Genomic DNA, 18,777 nt, shown 5'->3' on the forward strand with positions numbered 1-18,777 from the left:
AACTTAGCTTTGGTATTTCTACTTCTGCTGTTCAGCAGCTTTGCAACTTTATTTACATCCATCTCACACAGCATTACAGAGGTGGATTTATTGGCTGCAGAGGAAGGGGTGGCTATAGTTTCCACTAGGATCCATGAGTACCTTCCTCTTAGATTTTCACTTAGTAGCATGAGGTAGCTCTTATGTATTTGTCAAATGACATACATATTAATATATACACTGACAAGGATAAGGCTTGGGTTTAAACTGGGGTTTTGCTTTTTGCAGTAACATATCACAATTTCATATGTGATTGGCTTTTTGCAGTCCCTCTAAATTTTCCTGCAGCATTCATTATTTTCCAATTTATTTCTTTGAATAATTTTCTCTAATTTTGGTTCTTTTTCCACACGTATTTACTAATCCAGTTTTTCAACCCTGAATATCAATTAGTTAAAAATCCAGGTTCTATAGTTATCTTTGGGTTATTTCTTGTCCCCTCTGACATTAAAAAAACCCTCCTATAATAGGTTTCTGTGTCCACAGTTCTCTTTAGCCCATTATTGAATCAAAGAAGTTAAACTTCTCACACACCTTTCTTAATGAGTGCCCAAAACCAAACAATCTAACTTAGGGAATTCTGCGTCTTTACCTCTTCTTGGGAAGACTAAGGGGCTGTGGATGCGACAGGTGCTGTGGCACGGGTTTGAGAAGGGCCTGTGGATGTGGCAGGGACTGTGGCAGGAGTGTGATGTGGGGCTGCGGATGTGGCAGGGGCTGTGGCGGCTGTGGGGATGTGGCAGGGGCTATGGATGTGGCAAGGAGCTGTGATGGCTGTGGGGATGTCGCACGGGCTGTGGGGATGTGGCAGGGGCTGTGGCGGCTGCGGGGGTGTCGCAGGGGCTATGGATGTGGCAGGGGCTGTGGGGATGTGGCAGGGGCTGTGGGGATGTGGCAGGGGCTGTGGGGATGTGGCAGGGGCTGTGCATGTGGCAGGGGCTGTGGATGTGGCAGGGGCTGTGAGGATGTGGCAGGGGCTGTGGCGGCTGTCGGGGTGTCGCAGGGGCTATGGATGTGGCAGGGGCTGTGTGGATGTGGCAGGGGCTGTGTGGATGTGGCAGGGGCTATGGATGTGGCAGGGGCCGTGCATGTGGCAGGGGCTGTGCATGTGGCAGGGGCTGTGGATGCGGCAGGGGCCGTGGATGTGGCAGAGGCTGTGTGGATGTGGCAGGGGCTGTGGGGATGCGGCAGGGGCTGTGGATGTGGCAGGGGCTGTGCATGTGGCAGGGGCTGTGCATGTGGCAGGGGCTGTGGATGTGGCAGGGGCTGTGAGGATGTGGCAGGGGCTGTGGCGGCTGTCGGGGTGTCGCAGGGGCTATGGATGTGGCAGAGGCTGTGTGGATGTGGCAGGGGCTGTGGGGATGCGGCAGGGGCTGTGGGGATGCGGCAGGGGCTGTGGATGCGGCAGGGGCCGTGGATGTGGCAGAGGCTGTGTGGATGTGGCAGGGGCTGTGGGGATGCGGCAGGGGCTGTGGGGATGCGGCAGGGGCTGTGGGGATGCGGCAGGGGCTATGGATGTGGCAGGGGCTGTGTGGATGTGGCAGGGGCCGTGGATGTGGCAGAGGCTGTGTGGATGTGGCAGGGGCTGTGGGGATGCGGCAGGGGCTGTGGCGGCTGTCGGGGTGTCGCAGGGGCTATGGATGTCGCAGGGGCTGTGTGGATGTGGCAGGGGCTATGGATGTGGCAGGGGCCGTGGATGTCGCAGGGGCCGTGGATGTGGCAGAGGCTGTGTGGATGTGGCAGGGGCTGTGGGGATGTGGCAGGGGCTGTGTGGATGCGGCAGGGGCTGTGGGGATGCGGCAGGGGCTGTGGGGATGCGGCAGGGGCTGTGGCGGCTGTCGCGGGGTCGCAGGCCCTACGGACACTGTCCGGCCCCTCCCCGGCCGGGCCGCCGCGGTCACGTGCGGCGGGGCGGCGGGCAGTCACGTGAGCGCGGGGGCCGGGCCGGAGGGGAAGATGGCGGCGGAGCGGGAGCCGCCGCCGCTGGGAGAGACGCGGCCTGCCGACCTCGAGGAGCTGGAGGACGGCGAGGACCTCTTCACCAGCACCGTGTCCACCCTGGAGGTGAGGAGAGGTCGCCCTCGGCTGTAGGTCCTGCGCGCCGTGGCCGATCCGGCGCCCGCCGGGCCCTCCCCTCCCGTAGCCTCCCCTCCCGGCACGCCGCCGGTGCTTCGCTCCTGCCCAGGCCCCCCTCACTCCTGCGCGGGCCCCCGCCCCGCCGCTGCCCTTGCCGACCTGGCCTCCACCAGGTCGCGGCCGCACCGCACACCTCTGCTTCGTCTCCTCGGTGCTTCCGTCACAGAGAGAAGGGGGTTCTGCTGCCAGGAGAAGCTCGAACCTCTTTTCTCCAAGTACCTCCGTTTTCCTTTCATTTACCCTTTTCTTCTGCTATCAGGGGAATATTCTCACCTTACCTCTTTCCAATTTCGCTGGGGTATGTGGGTGTGGGTGTGAGTGTGGGTGTGTGTGTCTCCGCCTTAGAGTGGATTAATAACGACCCATTTTCTTTGTTTGGCCTCTTTCCGAGGCTTCACTCCATTTCAGTTTGCAGATCTTGTAGAAACTTATTTGTCTCTGAGGTTTTTTCCAAGGGAGCTGACGCAGTGCTGTGCTGCGGCGGCTGCTGGGACCTGCCGGGAAAGAAGCTGGAGGAGACATGAGAAACGCTTATGTGTTCATTCGTTATAGCGGGAGCCTTCTTGGCACGTTGTTGTGGTCACGTTCCACCTACGTGTCTTGCCAGTATCTTCTGGAAGAACTTTATTCTTCCTGTGCATAGATGGCCATCTAAGAAGAAAATTGTTCTGTTCCTCTTTTCCTGAAGAGTTTTCTGTCCCTGACATTTACAGAAATAGGATTGGTGCATGTTTCTCTGGTTTTGCTCTGGCAGTTGTCTGTCCTTAGCAAAAAACCCTGCAGTATACAAAGAGGGTTTTAAATGTATGTTAAAGTCACTTGCCTTTTCTTAAGCTACTTTTTTTTTCCTTTCTTTTTATAGATGCATAATCTGTGCATTGGTAGAAAAAGATCTGTGGGAAAAATGCACTGAAGGAGTAAGAAATTATGTGAATCTGCAGTTGACAAGAATTGCATGAGTAGACTTCTGTGCATCTCTGTGTGACACAGTGTGTATTACTGGAGTCTTTTTCAGTGCCCGGAGAAAGACTGCAGTGTAACACAAACAATGTTTTTATTGATGTGGTCTGGAACTAAAGCTGCAGGAGATAAGATAGATTTAGTGTCCAAATCACAGTTACCATCAGATACAAAAGTTACTGAAACTCCTCTAACTGCAGACGTTGGCAAAGAAATGGGCTTTGTATCAACTGCTGACAATTCCGCTCTGCTGCTTTGTTTGTGTACACAGTCTGTTTGGGATAGAGTCTCTAAGGGGAAAGGGGAAGCCTTGTTGCTTAAGGAGAAGCTTTTAAAAGCTGTGTCAGTAAGCTTTTTCTGGCATCAGCATTTAGGGAACTGCCTTAATCTTGTGATTTTCCTGCAGATTTGGAAGAGAGAGGTGATGAAAATTGACTTTGGACTTCTTACTAGCTTGAATATAAATTGGAGGATTCAGTGTGTAGAGTACCATAGTCCAGAGAAGAGCGATTGTCTGATGATGTAGGCCTAGTTAAACTTTTGTCTTGAGTGTTACTTTAGTCTGGTAAATATTCATGGACAAACTGATTATAAATGGCAGTGGGAGTTGTGTAGTAACAACAGAATGGTGTCGTGCTTTTTGTAGCTAATCATGCATACGGTTGCCGATACCAGAAGTGAGAGTGTGGCAAGGGACACTGAGGTCCAAACCCAACTTACATGAGGGCTTTGGTACTTTGAAAGGGTTCCCGACTGCTTTATCTTGGAGCTATTTGCTTTTAGCATGATTAATTTCACTTCCTTCCTATTTTATCTTGCTTTCATTCTCTTTGCAGTTCACAAAATGTGTGCTCAGCCTTTCCTGTCTATAATTTGATTGTGCAGAGGAAAAACTGTGTGTTTTCTAATGCATCTTTCAAATAGCTTCCATATTAACAAAGTCTCCATTTGGAAAACACAAGCTAAGTTGCTTTTGACAAAGTATACATTCATTGTACAGTGTGAATGGCAAATATGTAGCATTTAAGTACAGAGAGGCTTAGTTACTTAAGTGGCTTCAAATGGAAAATATTTTCTCTGTGCATGTTGCAAAAAAGTTAATGTGTTGAATTGAACTCTCTCAATTGTAGAAAACGAAATAGTAGAAAGATCTCGCTGAGCTGTAACACCTGGGATTTCTGAGGTGTAGTGGAAACACATTTTAGGACTTGAAAATTTGCTGTATGGCAGAGAATGAGAACTCTTCCTTCCTATGGTCTTTGGACACCAGTGAACTGGGAACTAGGTTGTCTGAGCTGATGGGATGCTCATTTTACTGTCAGGTATCCACAGTGAGTAGTAGATTGAGAATGATTATTTTGCTTTCCTTGTGCCAACTGTATTGTGAGTCTGGACCACAGCCTCTCTTACATACAGGGTTACTGAGAGATTTCCCTTCAACTGCCAGAGTAGCTTTCATTAGTGAGAACAGCTGGGATGAATTATGTAAATGGTTTAAGCCAAAATTGCATTTACAGTGATAATCAGTGGTGAGTTCCATGTGATATTGTTGGTTATTACACATGTGTGCTGGTTGGCATCTGCAGTGCTCTCCTAGGTATCAGGTTTTTGTAGCTCAATATCTTTCTGACGTTTAGGTAGACTTTTACCTACTTGCTAAAATTTCGAGTGCATGGATTTTGGTGGGGTTTTGTTTGGGTGTTTTTTGGTTGGGTTTTTTTGTTTTGTATTTTTCATGATGTGGGTTTTTTTGAGGTTTGTTTTTGGTTTTGTTTTGTTTTTTGGCCATTGTTGGGTTTTGTTTTTTTAAAAAGAGTGTCCAAGATTTGCACCACAAGAAGTTCTGGAAGTTAATTGTGCATTATGAGAAGAATCACTCCGTATTAAAGTTTAATCAACAAACTGCTAATTTGCTGTTTGTGTACTCTGCTCCCATTAGAAGGGTCCACAAACAACTGCATGAAACTCAAATTTGGTGACAGATGTGTAAGATATACATTAGATTTCCTAAAAAATGGTCACTGTTACTCTCTTTTCACCATTTCTACCTTCTTCCTCCTTCATGCACCAGTCTTTGTCATCTTTCTTGTTTATATATTGCACCATTTCTTATTTCACTTTGCCTAAACTTCTCATTTATCTCTGTACTGCTGGTCTGTCTTTCATGAAGTTGCCATGTGAACAGAGGAACCTAGACTGCCTCATTCAAACCTACATTTTCATTCCCATACTCCTGTTTATTGGTGGTTTTGGGTTTTTTAAATGGAAAAATATATGGAGAAACTTGAAAATAATCAGTAAGCAGTAGATGTGGTAATTTATCAAGGACTGTAATTTAGGGCAGGGTGTGTAATAATCTCATTGCCAGTTGATCTGTTCTTGTCAAAGATCTGCAGTATCTATTTGGTTTTTGTACATGAGGCAAAACACTAGATAGCCACAGAGGTCTAGATGGCTTTAATAATATCCATTCAGTTTAACAGTGGCTGTTACTGTGGAAGCAGTAAAGCTCCCATTGGAATATCAGAGAGAAAAGCACTAAGTCCTTCAATACTGTATTATACCTTTGCAGAAAGCTAAGTCTGTATCCAAGATTAATTGATGTAATTCCACTGAAAATGTGTGTCTTGTTGCTTGATGTTAAATCCAGGCTGCAATGGAAGTATGTGGAAATTCATTCCAATGTGGCTGCTTGTGTCATCTTCCTTTCTGGTGCAAACGAGACTGTCCTGCGTTGAGTGTGTTGTCTCTGCCCACGCTGTAATTTGTGAGCTCCTGTAATACTGTTTCAGACAGTGAGCTGGGTTAACCTGAACAACTAGAGTATGATGATGGCCACCTTCTGTCAGCCCTCTGTGTTTTGACTGAGGGAAGCGAGGAGGGGCTCATGCAAGCAGAACAAGTTTGGGGGTACCCTGCTATTAAGAGAAAGGAGGATGTCCAAATGTCTAGAGCTATAATTTCAACCAGCCGAAAATGCAAGAACTTGTTCTTGTTTCTTCATAAGTCAGAGCTGTAAAATACTTGGTTATTGCCTCTAGATGTAAGGAACAATAAAAGAACAGAAAATAGAGTTTGTTACTGATGTTTTATATTGGAATGGGCCCGTGGGCATCTTACCAGAAACTTGTTTTCAAGAAAAACATGGCAGGATCCTGACTGTCCTGGATACCTGGATGTCCTGGCTATTGAGTATCTTGGTTATTGGAAGCTTCACCAAACCTTCAGCTCAGGAGTTGTTCAGAAATTTCACAGCTGTGCACATTTCAGGAAATGGATGTGTTTATGACAGTTTGTGAATCCTTGGCATCAAGTAAATTTGAAGTTTCTAAACAGCTATGCTGTTTGTCTGTGCCATGAGGTTTTTGTTAGTCTCATCTCCATGTCTTGTCTGATAAAGAGATTTTCACTGCACTGACTGCTGACTCCTTTGACAGGCATTTTTCATTGGCCATTTTAGCTGTATTTTGTAGAGATAAAAAAGCAAAGCTGGGGTCCTGTCTTCTGGCTCTGATCCATAGAAGACTGCAACTGAAACAGCTTAATATATTGTTCACAGGCATGGGTGCTTCTTTGGTTTTTGAGAGGCACTTTCTGACCCACTGGCTGTGCAAAATAATGAGGTTATTAGAAATTATTGACTCAATTTTTCATACATAAGGGCAGTGCCTTGCTGGGTTTTTGTAGTTCTCTGAGAACTATGCCCATTTTGAAGAGAAGAAACTATACTTCATTGCAAAACTCTTAAACAAGCTAATGCAGTGTTCAGACCATGAATAATTTTTGAGATGCTTCTACACATTTTTTCTTATAAAGTCACAACTCTTAGTGAATATATTTAGTCCTATTCTTAATTCATCTTGTCTGAGAACACAGCTGTTTCAAAGGACCAAAGAGCCACAGAAAGATTAATAGACCAGTAGGGACCTTATCGCCTCTCAGCTTGTTGAAGTTTATTTCTATCTGGCATTCATGACTCCCCCTGACCTGGGAGAGAAAAATTGCAAGGGTAAAAATGAGAAGACCAGTAGACAGAGATGAGGAGAATTTGATGGGTGGAATAAAAGTTGCAGTTATTCACCTCTTCCATGGGCAGGCCTGTGCTTGGCCATCTTCAGGAAGAGAGAAGTGTAACAAGTGTTCTGTTACAACTCTGCATATCCTCTCTGTCCTTGTTCACCACAGCTTTGCTGAGCATGGTTTTACAAGGTTTGGGATATCCATCTGGTCAGCTTTCCTCTGCAGGTTTCTGAGGTGCCCATAAGGTCTGTTTGAGCCCTTGCTGTTTGCAAATATTCCCATAAGAAGTTTGAAGAGAGCTGCCTGTAACTGCTCTACTAACTACAGCTATGAAGCCTGGTATCCAGTGCAGAAATATTGGCTTTTTCTGTGCCATTGTACAGGTTCTTTCCCAGCTCAGTAACAGAAAGGGACTTGGTGTCATGTATTTATAGCTATTCCTGGAGGAATCTGTATCTCTCTTTAAAGTGGGAATACCTCTGTATTGACCTTTGGTTAATTTGTAACTTTAGGCATGCAGATATTTTCCTTGGGTTGATCAGATTTAAGTGTTCAAAGTGAATTTTGTTTCTAATAGAATAGATTTGTGATTAGAAGCCAGGTATAGTCAAAAATGACCATTAGTAACTGAAATAGCTATTTCCACTAAAACTCAGAGGATAGACTGAGGGAATAGCTTGAAGGTATAAGCATTCTCCAAGGGCTCTCTTCCACCATTCATTAAGCAACAGCATAATTAAGTGATAAAGCAGAAAGCTCTCTGCTGATGTGCTGTATAGGTTCAGGAAGGCTTTTCTTCCCTATGGCTGTTTTTTGTGACAGTGACTTGACAAGCACAAACCTACATGCATTCTGCATCTGTGGCAGTGGGAGACTCCCACTGTGTCCTAAAACTCCAGTCTATCAAAATGTAATTGGATTGCTGTTCAAAGCTAAATAGCAGTAAAACTGGTTTGGAATGAGTACCTACCATGTTTCAGTGAAGAACTGCTTTTGCTGATAAAACTTTACCTTTTTGAACCTCAAGCATTGAGAAATCAAGCATTTCCATGCTTTTCTGTTCTAGTTGGAATGCAAGGTTTTGAACTTGCACTTCTACGCAGCACTGGCTGGAGAGACAGACCATTTCTTCTGAAATATGCTACTTCTCAGTTGTGAAATTGCTTAAAACCTTCAGCTATGAGGTGTAGCACATACTCATTTGTGGCCTAGTTTCAATATTGCTTTAGTTTTCCTTAGTGTCTTCAACAGGGCAAGTTCTAGTCTTTAGAGAATTAAAAAATTGTGTCTGTGGTAAGCCCAGCTTCTATGTACAATACAGTGTGATCCTCTGATCCTCAGTGGCAGTAATCCTGTTGCAAAGCTAACAAAATTTCTTACAGCTCCAAACAGCCTTTAATTATTTGGATGGCATTAATATGTTCTTTTCAATCACAGAGCACTTGGAGATTTCCATATTGATTTTTGGCTATGTACAAATCCAGATTTAAATCCAAGCCTTTCCAGGAGAAACCTAATAATCAAGTTACATTTGGCATCTCTAAAAACTTATTCTAGGTCATTCTGTAGTAGCTTTTGTCTCATACTAATAAACCTGAAGAAAATGTTGACTGTTTTTTCTCTCAAACAAAGAAATTAATAGCTTTTGACTAGCTCATGTCTTGTATTCATTGTTGCTGTGCTAGGAATGGGAAATGGAAATAGCTGACAGAGTTCCCTTTCTGTAAATCTTTTGTTTCTTTGCAATGAAACAGTGTTGCAATAATTCTTATATACTGACACATGGCAACTTGTTCTCTTATAATCATTTCACTTTTTTTCTTTTTTTTTAAACACAGTCAAGTCCTTCATCTCCAGAGCCAGCAAGTCTTCCTGCCGAAGACATCAGCACAAACTCCAATGGTCCAAAGCCAGCAGAAATCATGCTGGATGGTGACAGAGAAGATCTCTTTGCTGGTAATGACTATTTTCTTCTAGCATGCCTGCACAAACTATTTCACCCTTGGACTGAAGGAAATGTGCTTTTCTGAGAGGGAGGATTGAAACCTTAAAAGTAGTTTGAGAGTGTTGTAGAGGTCTTTTCTTGTGAAAAATGTGGCTAGTTGAGTTTGTTTGTAAGTTTCTCTGTCATGTGTACTGCCAGTGTGTAGTGTGGATGTTAAGCTGGACACTAACTGCTGCTGTTAGTAAGAATAGTCTTTATAATTTTGTGATTCAAAATGTTCAAATCTGTTGGCGTGGAAATGCATGACTTAAGTTACTTTCTTGTTTTCTACATAATAGTCATGCATAAGCTATCCCAGCCGTTTTTCCAGTTATAAAGAGAGAGGTAATTCAGATTGTATTGCAACTATTTCCTTCTTACTACTCTTGTTTTAATGGAAAGGTAACAAACTGGCAGAAGGGACAAGTCCTATTGTTTTACTAGTGCATGATTGTGTCTCTGACAGTTGACAGTATTGCATGCTTTAGAAAAAGATATGAAAGTTCTGAAAAATGATATGTTAAAAGACAGAACATTTCTAAAAGTTCATAAATCAGTAGCTACTTCGGTGTCAGTTTTGAACTATCCTAACATGGGTTATTGTTGCTGTCAATTACAGTTGTAGGAACATTAACTATCCAAGAAAGTAGCTGGAATATTTGAAATATATTATGTGCATAAGATGGTTCTGAATGTTACATCTCAATACTATCATTTTCCCTATTACTTCATGTTGCATTAGTCAGCTGACAGTCTGCTTTAAATGCAGTAATGTCATCCTCATTGGTTACCTGATGTGTCATTACAAAAGAAACTTTATAACCTTTAGTTCTGTGTTATTTTGTATAAATGCATATATTCACATGCCCATTACATTTGTTCTTAACTTCCATAATTTGTATTTCCATGTATTTGAAGTTGTTTCTTCATGACACTGTTAGACTATATTGACAAATTTGGTACCCCTCTGAAAGTGTCTTAAAAGAAAAAAGGAATGAAGGATAGAGGGGTGATCTTACTCTTTTTCTGCATTTGTTTTGCCTTATAGCTTACAAAGACCATAAGTGCTTTAGCAATTTAGCTTTCTAGTACTAGTACGTAATTTGGTTATTTAGCTTCAGTATATAAAGCCAGCTTTTAATAACCACAGAGCCATCTGGAGTGGATATTTTAAGAAAGCCAATTCTCCTTTGGATAATATTAAGAAAAGAAAAAGGGAGACTGGAGTAAATATTGAGGGGAGTCAGACAGAAGGAACAAATGTTTGTAGCCAGATTGTTTTAACTGAAATGAATGCTGTGAGAATAACACAAGGAATTGATTGAATGAGTTTGGGTTTTGCCATGTAGGACATTCTCTGAGCACTTGCAGCACTGAACTGAAGGCATCTAGTACTTCACTTCTACCTCAGCTGAGACTGGTCTTTTGAGGTTCAATTTATAGTACAGAGTCTAGTACTCTCAAACAGAGGAAAAAACAAATGTGATTTATGGAGCATGAGATAAAATACAATGTTTTTCACAGTTTCCTGTTCTAAGCAAAAAGTTTGTTTAAAGCTGTTGAACTCAAGTAATGAACTTCAGTGTTTGTGTCACTGCTATTCTGAAATGCCATTGCGGAAAAACTGTTGAATTTGTGTTTCAGTGCTGTGCACTCACAAGTAAAACTATTCTTTTCTTTCTTAGGACTGTTTTGCTAGACAGTATAGAAACAGCATGAGAAGGGCAAGATGAGATACCTAATTTCTTGCTCCCAGCATGCTTGCAAAAGTCGGGCTTTCTAGGAGAGAACAATTTAATTTTAAAATGATTGTGACAGAGTTTTTCTTTGACAATTAATTAAGATTCTTTTCCAAAGAATCTTAACTTGGCACATCTTAGAGGAACACTTAAGTGAAGAGAAGAAAAATATGAAGCTCCACAGCTTTGTACCTTCTGTTGTTCCTTCATATTGAATTAGTAGATGCTTTAAAATCCAGTTAAAAGAAATCATGTTTGTGGCTCCTGAGAGGAGTGATTGCCATTCTTCAGGGTCAGAAACAATTATAGTTTTTCAGACTTCTAAAAATTGTGATGGTATGCCTCTGTAGCTATTGCAGACATAATAAAACTTTTCCATTGTTCCACCTCATATTGCAGCATAATGGAAAAGAAGGTGAAGCAGTACAAATTTTCTCTGTGGCTTTAATGAAGGACAGAATCCTGGGAAATTGTTTAGGCTTTTTTTATTATGCTTGAAATGTCTTTGCTATTGTGTTTCTGTGGCAGCTGCAAAATAATATGTGCAATATAGATATTCGTTACCTTTACTCTGGCAACTTAAAACTGAACTATTAAAACAGGGTCTCAAACATTGAAGAAATTAGTTTTCCTGCTGTCATTGGAGATGAGTAAATTTTTCTGCTTTGTTGTGGTTCTTCGTTCTGTAACAAAGCAAACTGTCTTGCTAAACCCGCTTAAACTTTCACCCTCAGAATAAAAGTCACTATGTTGATTATTTGGCCAGAAGAATTACTTTATCTTACCTCGTAGAGCTCTTACATGCCGAGACCTTAATGGTCAGTGCTTCAAATGAGGCAGTATTAGGTGTGTCTTAAGGAATTTGGAGATGCATCTTAAAGCTTGGTAGTCAATAAACTGCTATTGTACAGTGAAGAGCTGCGTATTGAACTAGTCTTCCAAAATGTTGACCCAAAATTCAATGTATAGCTGCACAAATGTGCCATGGGCTGCCCATGAAGGACACAGTTGTCTGTGCTTTTTATATCTGGGGCTTATAGAAAAGCACTAGATTGTGAGCTCATCTGTAAAGTATTATCAGTTTTTTGTCACCTTCTTCAAAAAGTGGAAAACTATAATTTTTCCTCTCCTCTGTTGGGTAAAAGATTACTGTTAGTTTGTTTTTTCAGGCCAGAAATGTGTTTGGGAATGGATCATGTTATGGAAGTGTCTAGCTATTGTGTCCTGAGGAAAAGCCACTGTTCTAGGGGCTGGGGTGATGTTTGTTTTCATTGGGTTGTTTTTTTGTTTAGTCAGGTTTTTTGTTGTTTGGTTTGTGGTTTTTACCCTTTAGGGTTTTTTCTTGGGATATGAGACAGGAAAGGAAGTGATAATTCTCTGATCTGGACAAGATAGGTTCTTCAGGCACATCTGAACAGAAAAGCTTCTAGCTGATGGTGTCTGTCAGACCGTTGTCATATAATGTGTCTGCTATGAAGAGTTTGTGCAAATGCCTTGCTGCTTTTTAGAATCTGCTTGTTCAGTTATTTTGCAAAAAATAAATGCACAAAAGCGTGTGAACCTGCAGTTTTGAAGTCGGAAGGTGGTTGTATTAGTGTGTCGCTGTTGCATTAAAACTATTCCTGTTCTCATTAAGGCTGTCTTTAATACCTCTGATATAATAATAAGGACAATGGGCTATGACTTAGGTGTAGTAGTTCTTACAGTCAATTCAGTTCAATAAAGTCTCTGAAATATTGCAGTGCCCAGGAAGCTGTTTTTAATACCTTGTCCTCTGTTCTACATAACAGCTTCTGCTTAAGTTTACTTCCAGATTTATATGTTAACGTGGACAAACTTTCAAAGATAATAAACCAGTTTAATCGTTCAAGCTATATCAGAATGATCTGACATTTGAAAGTGTGACTAGTGAAAATAACATGTGGCCAAAGTGAGCTGCTAGTGAAGAATTGCAAACTTGCATTTTCTAAGATGGTATTTCACAAAACCTGCTGGTGAAAAATAAAGAAATGAGCTCTGTATAATGCTGAGATTAAGGCCTGTGCTTGAGTTTTGATAGAAACTTGTGGTTGGCTGTAAAATGTTAATTAAGCATATGTAGTTGTCTCCTACAGCAGAATGCTTTCATGTTCTTTTGGATGTAAGCAACTTGACAGTGATCCCTAACAAAGACTGTTTATAGATTGTAAAGCATGTATTTATGTCTAGCAGTCTACACTATTAGGTTGGTGGGAGTTCTTAATATGTTCTGGTAACTCCCATAACTGATATTAAGTGTTGGATCTCATTATTTTCCTCTCCAAAGTTGGACAGAGCAGTTGCTTGCCTCTTTAAGTGGGAACTTAAGCTCTTGAGAACTGTCCTGGAAAAGAAGACATCTAGATTTCATTTTTCATGCTAATAAAGATACTGAATATTTTAAAAATCAAACAAACCCCACACAAGCGCACAAAACCTCTCGAACCAAAAACCAACAATAAACTACACCACAAAACCACAACTTCATACTAAGTTTTCAGGTGAAGATCTAAAATTAATAGTTTAAACAACTGTTTCTGGAAGTGCCATAGTTTCTACTGTGAAGCCTACCATATTAATGTTTCCATGGGGAAAAAAAGCACACCCGTAAAACAAGCAGAATTATTCAGTAAAACCTTTTAATCAGACTTTGTCATCTGATTACTCAAAGTAAAGGGACATGTAAGAAGCATAAATGCCAGAGTTCATCTCTATTTCATGAGAAATAGATCTTCGGCTCATGTACTCTAAGACTGCTTTTCTGAGGGGGGTAAAATAGCTTGAAGAGCCTGCTGTTTTATGTAAAGCTAATGCTTCTTTTTCCTTTCAGAATCCTTAAATATTTTTGTTTTAAAAAAACTTTCTCCCTGTCCAACTGAGTCCCATCATGCCCCTTCCCATATCTTTTCCATGTCACGCTTCTAGATTTGCATAGTGTCTGGTGGCGTGCCAAACCTGGGGTGAGAAGTAACAAGAAGGAGAAAGGCATAAATTCCCAATTCTTCCTTAAATAACTGACTTACTGCTATCAAACAAACAGATACTATTTTCTGTGGGTAAATACCTTCAGGAAAATAAAAAAGAAGCACCAGGCAGCAGCTTTAAAAATTTGCTAATCCTGCTTGGAATTCATTTGATGCACAACCTAGATCACATTGTGATACTAAGGGTATGTGGATACAAGTCTGAAAAAGCCTGGAGAAGAAGTGTGCATCTGATTCATCTGATAGCACTGCTGCTTTCTTACATTAAATTTAGTTTTTTCAGGAAGTTATACTTTACAGTAAGAGGATTGTGTTCTCAGCTAATGATTGAATTGTTTAATGACTTGTTTTATTAACCTGTCTAAAATTTGAAGATATAGAGAAGTAGAAAGTGGTGGTTGATGATTTGTTTCCTGAATGTGCTGGAATACAGCTAGTGATAGAAAAAAGGAAGAACTGAAGTGCAATTGCTTTATTTTAGAAATATTTTGTATTTTACATTTCATCATGTATATAGTATACATTGTTACGTACGTATGTGCATATTTTTCTAAAAAATGTTTCTGTAAAATATTCATTTATATAACATGTATGTTGCATACTGTTAGCTACCAAAGGAGAGAACTGCCTCTTGTTGAAATGTTCCTATTCTGCCAATCTAAAAGCTCTTTTGCAACTGCCTCAGTATGACTTCCCACCTGATCTTAGGTTCTGAATTAAAATTCCTTACTAAATTAAGACTCAGTGTCCTTCCTGTGGCATTTGAGGAAAGGAAGCATTAGCAGATACTTATGTTTTTTAAGATTTAGCAGTAAGAATAAAGCAATGCTATGAAAATAATTGTTTTCAAAGAATGGCTGTAGATTCTTCATTCATATTAAAAATGGAAAATATAATGAGGTGCTTGGTTTTTACTTTAGTTTGAAAATACTGTGAAAATACTATGTAATTTGAAATTAGGAAAGGCAATGCCAGCAGGCTGGGGGAATTGATCGTTCCACTTGGCTCAGCCCTGCTGAAGCCACACCTGGGATGCTGAGTCCAGGTTTGAGCTATCCAGTATGAGGGAGACATGGACAAATGGGAGGCACTCCAGTGCAGGGCCATGAAGATGATTGAGGACAAAATTTATGACATAAGAGATGAGATTGAGAAAGCTAGTGCTGTTCATCCTGGAATAGGGTCTTGGGGTGGGGAGGATCATATAGTGAGTATGAGTACTGTATAGTAGGGAATGGAGAAAGGGGAGCTGGACTTCTCAGTAGTGCCTGCTGACAGAGCAGGAGGCAATGGCTACACACTGAAAACCAGATAATATATAAGACAAATCTTACGGTTTTGTTTGTTTGTCTTTGAGGAGGGTGAGGGGATGATGCTGGCTTTGGGTTTTTTTTCCCTTGTTGGTTAGGGTGGTCAAACACTGGCACAGGTTATCCAAGGAAGGGGTGGATTCTTCTCCTTGGAGATGCTCATGTGATCCAGTTGAGCCTGCTCTAGCTAGAGCCCTGCTTGAACAGGGAGGTTAGATGATTTCAAAAGTCCTTTCCAAACTCAGCAATTCTGAGTGATATGCTCCAAAATAAAATGATGGCAGTAAACTTTGTTAGCCTCAAGGCAGAATGAGTGTCTGCTTTGGTTTATTGCCTTTTTACCTGTTAGGTAAGTACTACCCACAAAAGTCTAGTTTGTGAAAGGACTTGAGGTCTATTAGAAAGTCAGTTTTGGTATCAAATGACTATTCTGTGGTCCATGTTATCTTTTAAGAAACTGGAATTCTTGAATATGCATGTCTAGTGAGAACACAACATTGTTTATTTGAGCTAGAACAGGAACTTCTGTATACCCAGGAAATGTGTAGTTTGTCAGTGGCCAGAATCTCACAGTGGCCAGTGAGATTTGTCAAGCAGGGGTTTGTGTTGTCTTTAAAGGTAGGTGAACTGTCCATAGTTTAAAGGAGTACTCAGTTTCTAGTGAGCTGTTTTAAGCTCCAAAGAGCATGGAGGTAGACTAAAGATAATCTTAATGTCTCACTGGCTCATACTGCTACTTTACAGTTTGTGGGGTATTTGGCAGGGGTGGGAGTTTGTTATACTCCCAAATTTGTTATATGGCTTAGTCTGCTTAATTACCATCCTATATGACTAAATCAGCTATTGTTCAGAGTGCAAAACAAGTGATGAAAAAGCTTTGCTCCTGTGATAAAAAAAATAACAATGTGTCATATGGAAATAAATTATTTGTAGCTTGTGACTGCTTTAAAATACTCTTTACTGAACAGTGTTCAAAAAAAAAAAAAAAGGCAATACTGGTCTTAATTTAACCCATTCTGTACTACAAGTTCAAAAGCCATATCTGGTTTTAGCTAGATATTGAAAAACGTTATCATGCACAAATGGGTGCTATTTCTTTTGTCATCATGCATGTTTGTTGTCTTTGTGATGCATATCCATCTGTGTTGCACAGGAAATTTATTGCTAACTCAATATGTTTATCTAGAAGCAACAGAAGAAGTTTCATTGGACAGTCCGGAGAGGGATCCAATACTTTCACCAGAACCTACTCCTGCAGTCACTCCTGTAACACCTACCGCATTAATAGCTCCCAGAATGGAACCGAAAAGTGTAACAGCCCCAGTGATTTTTGATAGATCCAGAGAAGAGGTATGCTGTAAACTCTAAACTATGTGAACGTTTCATTTGGATTTTTAAGTTTTGCCTTGTTTTAAAATGCCAGCTCCTAAATATTGGTGCATGGCATTATACCTTGCTGTTTATTTTGCAAAAAAAGTTTAGTGTGAATTTGACTTATGGAAATACTGTGAGAATTCACTACTGAGGTGATTACATTTGAGATATGTACTATTAGGAGTAACAAGTTCTTTTCTTTCAGAACAGATACTTTTAAAGTGTGTGTAGGAGTAAGATGTGAACTTGATACATAAGAAATGTTATTAATTAAAATAATTCTAACTAGCTTGTTACAGTTTCAACTTGTATTTCTGAAGCTGTTCCTAACAGGGAAATTGAACAAGTAGTTTTTAGAGTTATCCTGCATGCAAACAAACAGCTGAGGGTAATCTCATTCTTAACATTTCTGTTTACATTTGGTGTTCCAGTCAAAGCATGAACATTGCTGAGTGCCATTCATTCTAGAGAGTTCTCTTACCAGACAGTAACTTTGCATATAAGACCCTACCCATGACTCAATGATGCCTGCTTCCCCAGATACCACATGATGGCATTTGATTCAGATTTTGCCCCCTTCAGCCCTGGTTCTGTCCCTTCTGCCATGGCATTTCTTAAGATATCTCTTTTTATCAAACTTAGGTATAGTACATGAAGGATTATGAAATTCTGGAACTCAGACAAGTATCAGGGAATTTTTTATCTGTTGCTTTTTCCTTCCCAAGCTCTTCTGCTACAGATAGCGTTGCCGAAAAGGAATGTCTGTTCTTCGATTACAGGCACAAGGAAGCATTGTAAATGAGAGTGGTTGTGAACCACAGTGTCTGCTGGCATTGTAGGTGATACAATGAACAGACCCCTAAATCTCTTGTACTGAAAGCTTTTGCAGTAGGTCTTAAAACTGAAATCACAGTACCATTTAGTTTGGAAAAAACCCTTAGGATCATTTGAGTCCAACAGTAAACTTAGCACTACGAAGTTTACCCCAAAAACTTTGGTTGCAGTCACAGTCAGTGTTAGAAAGTTTATTAACATTGGAAAGTATATCAACATTAGAAAGTATATTAACTGGAAATGTTTCATAATTACACAAACATAGACTTTTTCTCCTCCTTCCTCTATATTCTTATCCTTGTATCCATAGATAATATGGGTGTCCATTACCTTGTTAAATGTGGTCTGTCTTTGTCCTAGATTGAAGAGGAAGCAAATGGAGATTTGTTTGATATAGAAATCAATGTATCAGACCCAGAGAAAGTTGGTAAGTTCCTTGAGCCTAAAACTTCAGATTGTAGACTGTCTTATTCCTTGAAGACTATTCCTAGATATAAGCATGATTTCCTCTTTAGTTTTCCTTTGGCAATTTTTGGTATCTAAATGGAAATCTCTTTTAATGTATTTTTTTGGACTGAAAAGTATATGGCAGGATTACACTACCTAAGTATTTTAATTTTCTTACAGGGGATGGCATGAATGCTTATATGGCATACAGAGTAACAACAAAGGTAGGTACTGCAACAAACTTTTGTCAATACTTTGTACTGTAGCTGAGATGAATCAGTAATGTGCAACTTTTTTTTTTAAGACATCACTTTCAATATTCCACAAAAATGAATTCTCTGTTAAAAGAAGATTCAGTGATTTTCTTGGCCTGCACAGCAAATTAGCAACAAAATACATGCATATTGGTTATATTGTGCCTCCAGCTCCAGAAAAAAGTATTGTAGGTAAGTGCAATTCCAATAAGGTGACACTTAAGTACTGAATACAAAATACTCTTCTGCATAAATACTGCTTACTTCTCAGGTGGTCCAAATATTCTTCATGTTCTGTATTTTCTAAAAGTTCATTTTAAATTGGAAAGATATGTAATGGCCTCTTCCAAATTCAGAGTAGTGTTGATAATGAGAAGGATATCCTAATGCATGGCCTTGTGTTTCTTACCTATGATTCTTTCTTTGCTGATGCCTTCAAGAGCTGATTAGTCTACCAAAACAAGAATGAAAGAGAGTTTATTTTTAAGTTAAGCTGTTATCGATTGCTTGCAATATATAGAGGTTCATACATGCTTCAGATCTCTGATACTTCTTTTTGTTTCTTTGATTGTGGTGAATGCAAAACCTCTCATAAATTTTGCAGGGTTTTAATGCAAAAAATTACTTTTGGGTTGAACACCTTAAAGGATCAGATCCTTTCTCCATGAGCTAAGAAGC

The 18,777-nt window shown here is 40.5% G+C and overlaps 1 protein-coding gene across 2 annotated transcripts in view; it reads left to right on the forward strand.

The window, feature by feature from the left end:
* Positions 1–1,977: 1,977 nt before the first annotated feature.
* SNX2 (sorting nexin 2) overlaps positions 1,978–18,777 on the forward strand; it is a 29,643-nt gene continuing 12,843 nt past the window's right edge. For both annotated transcript variants that reach the window (XM_058043482.1, XM_058043483.1), the window contains exons 1-6: positions 1,978–2,103; positions 8,994–9,111; positions 16,377–16,540; positions 17,759–17,825; positions 18,026–18,069; positions 18,150–18,291. In XM_058043482.1, the coding sequence (XP_057899465.1) occupies positions 1,996–2,103; positions 8,994–9,111; positions 16,377–16,540; positions 17,759–17,825; positions 18,026–18,069; positions 18,150–18,291 (643 nt within the window). In that variant the 5' untranslated portion in view covers positions 1,978–1,995. The remainder of the gene's footprint in view (positions 2,104–8,993; positions 9,112–16,376; positions 16,541–17,758; positions 17,826–18,025; positions 18,070–18,149; positions 18,292–18,777) is intronic.

Source organism: Melospiza georgiana, chromosome Z, assembly GCF_028018845.1.
Source record: "Melospiza georgiana isolate bMelGeo1 chromosome Z, bMelGeo1.pri, whole genome shotgun sequence".
Taxonomy (NCBI): Eukaryota; Metazoa; Chordata; class Aves; order Passeriformes; family Passerellidae; genus Melospiza; species Melospiza georgiana.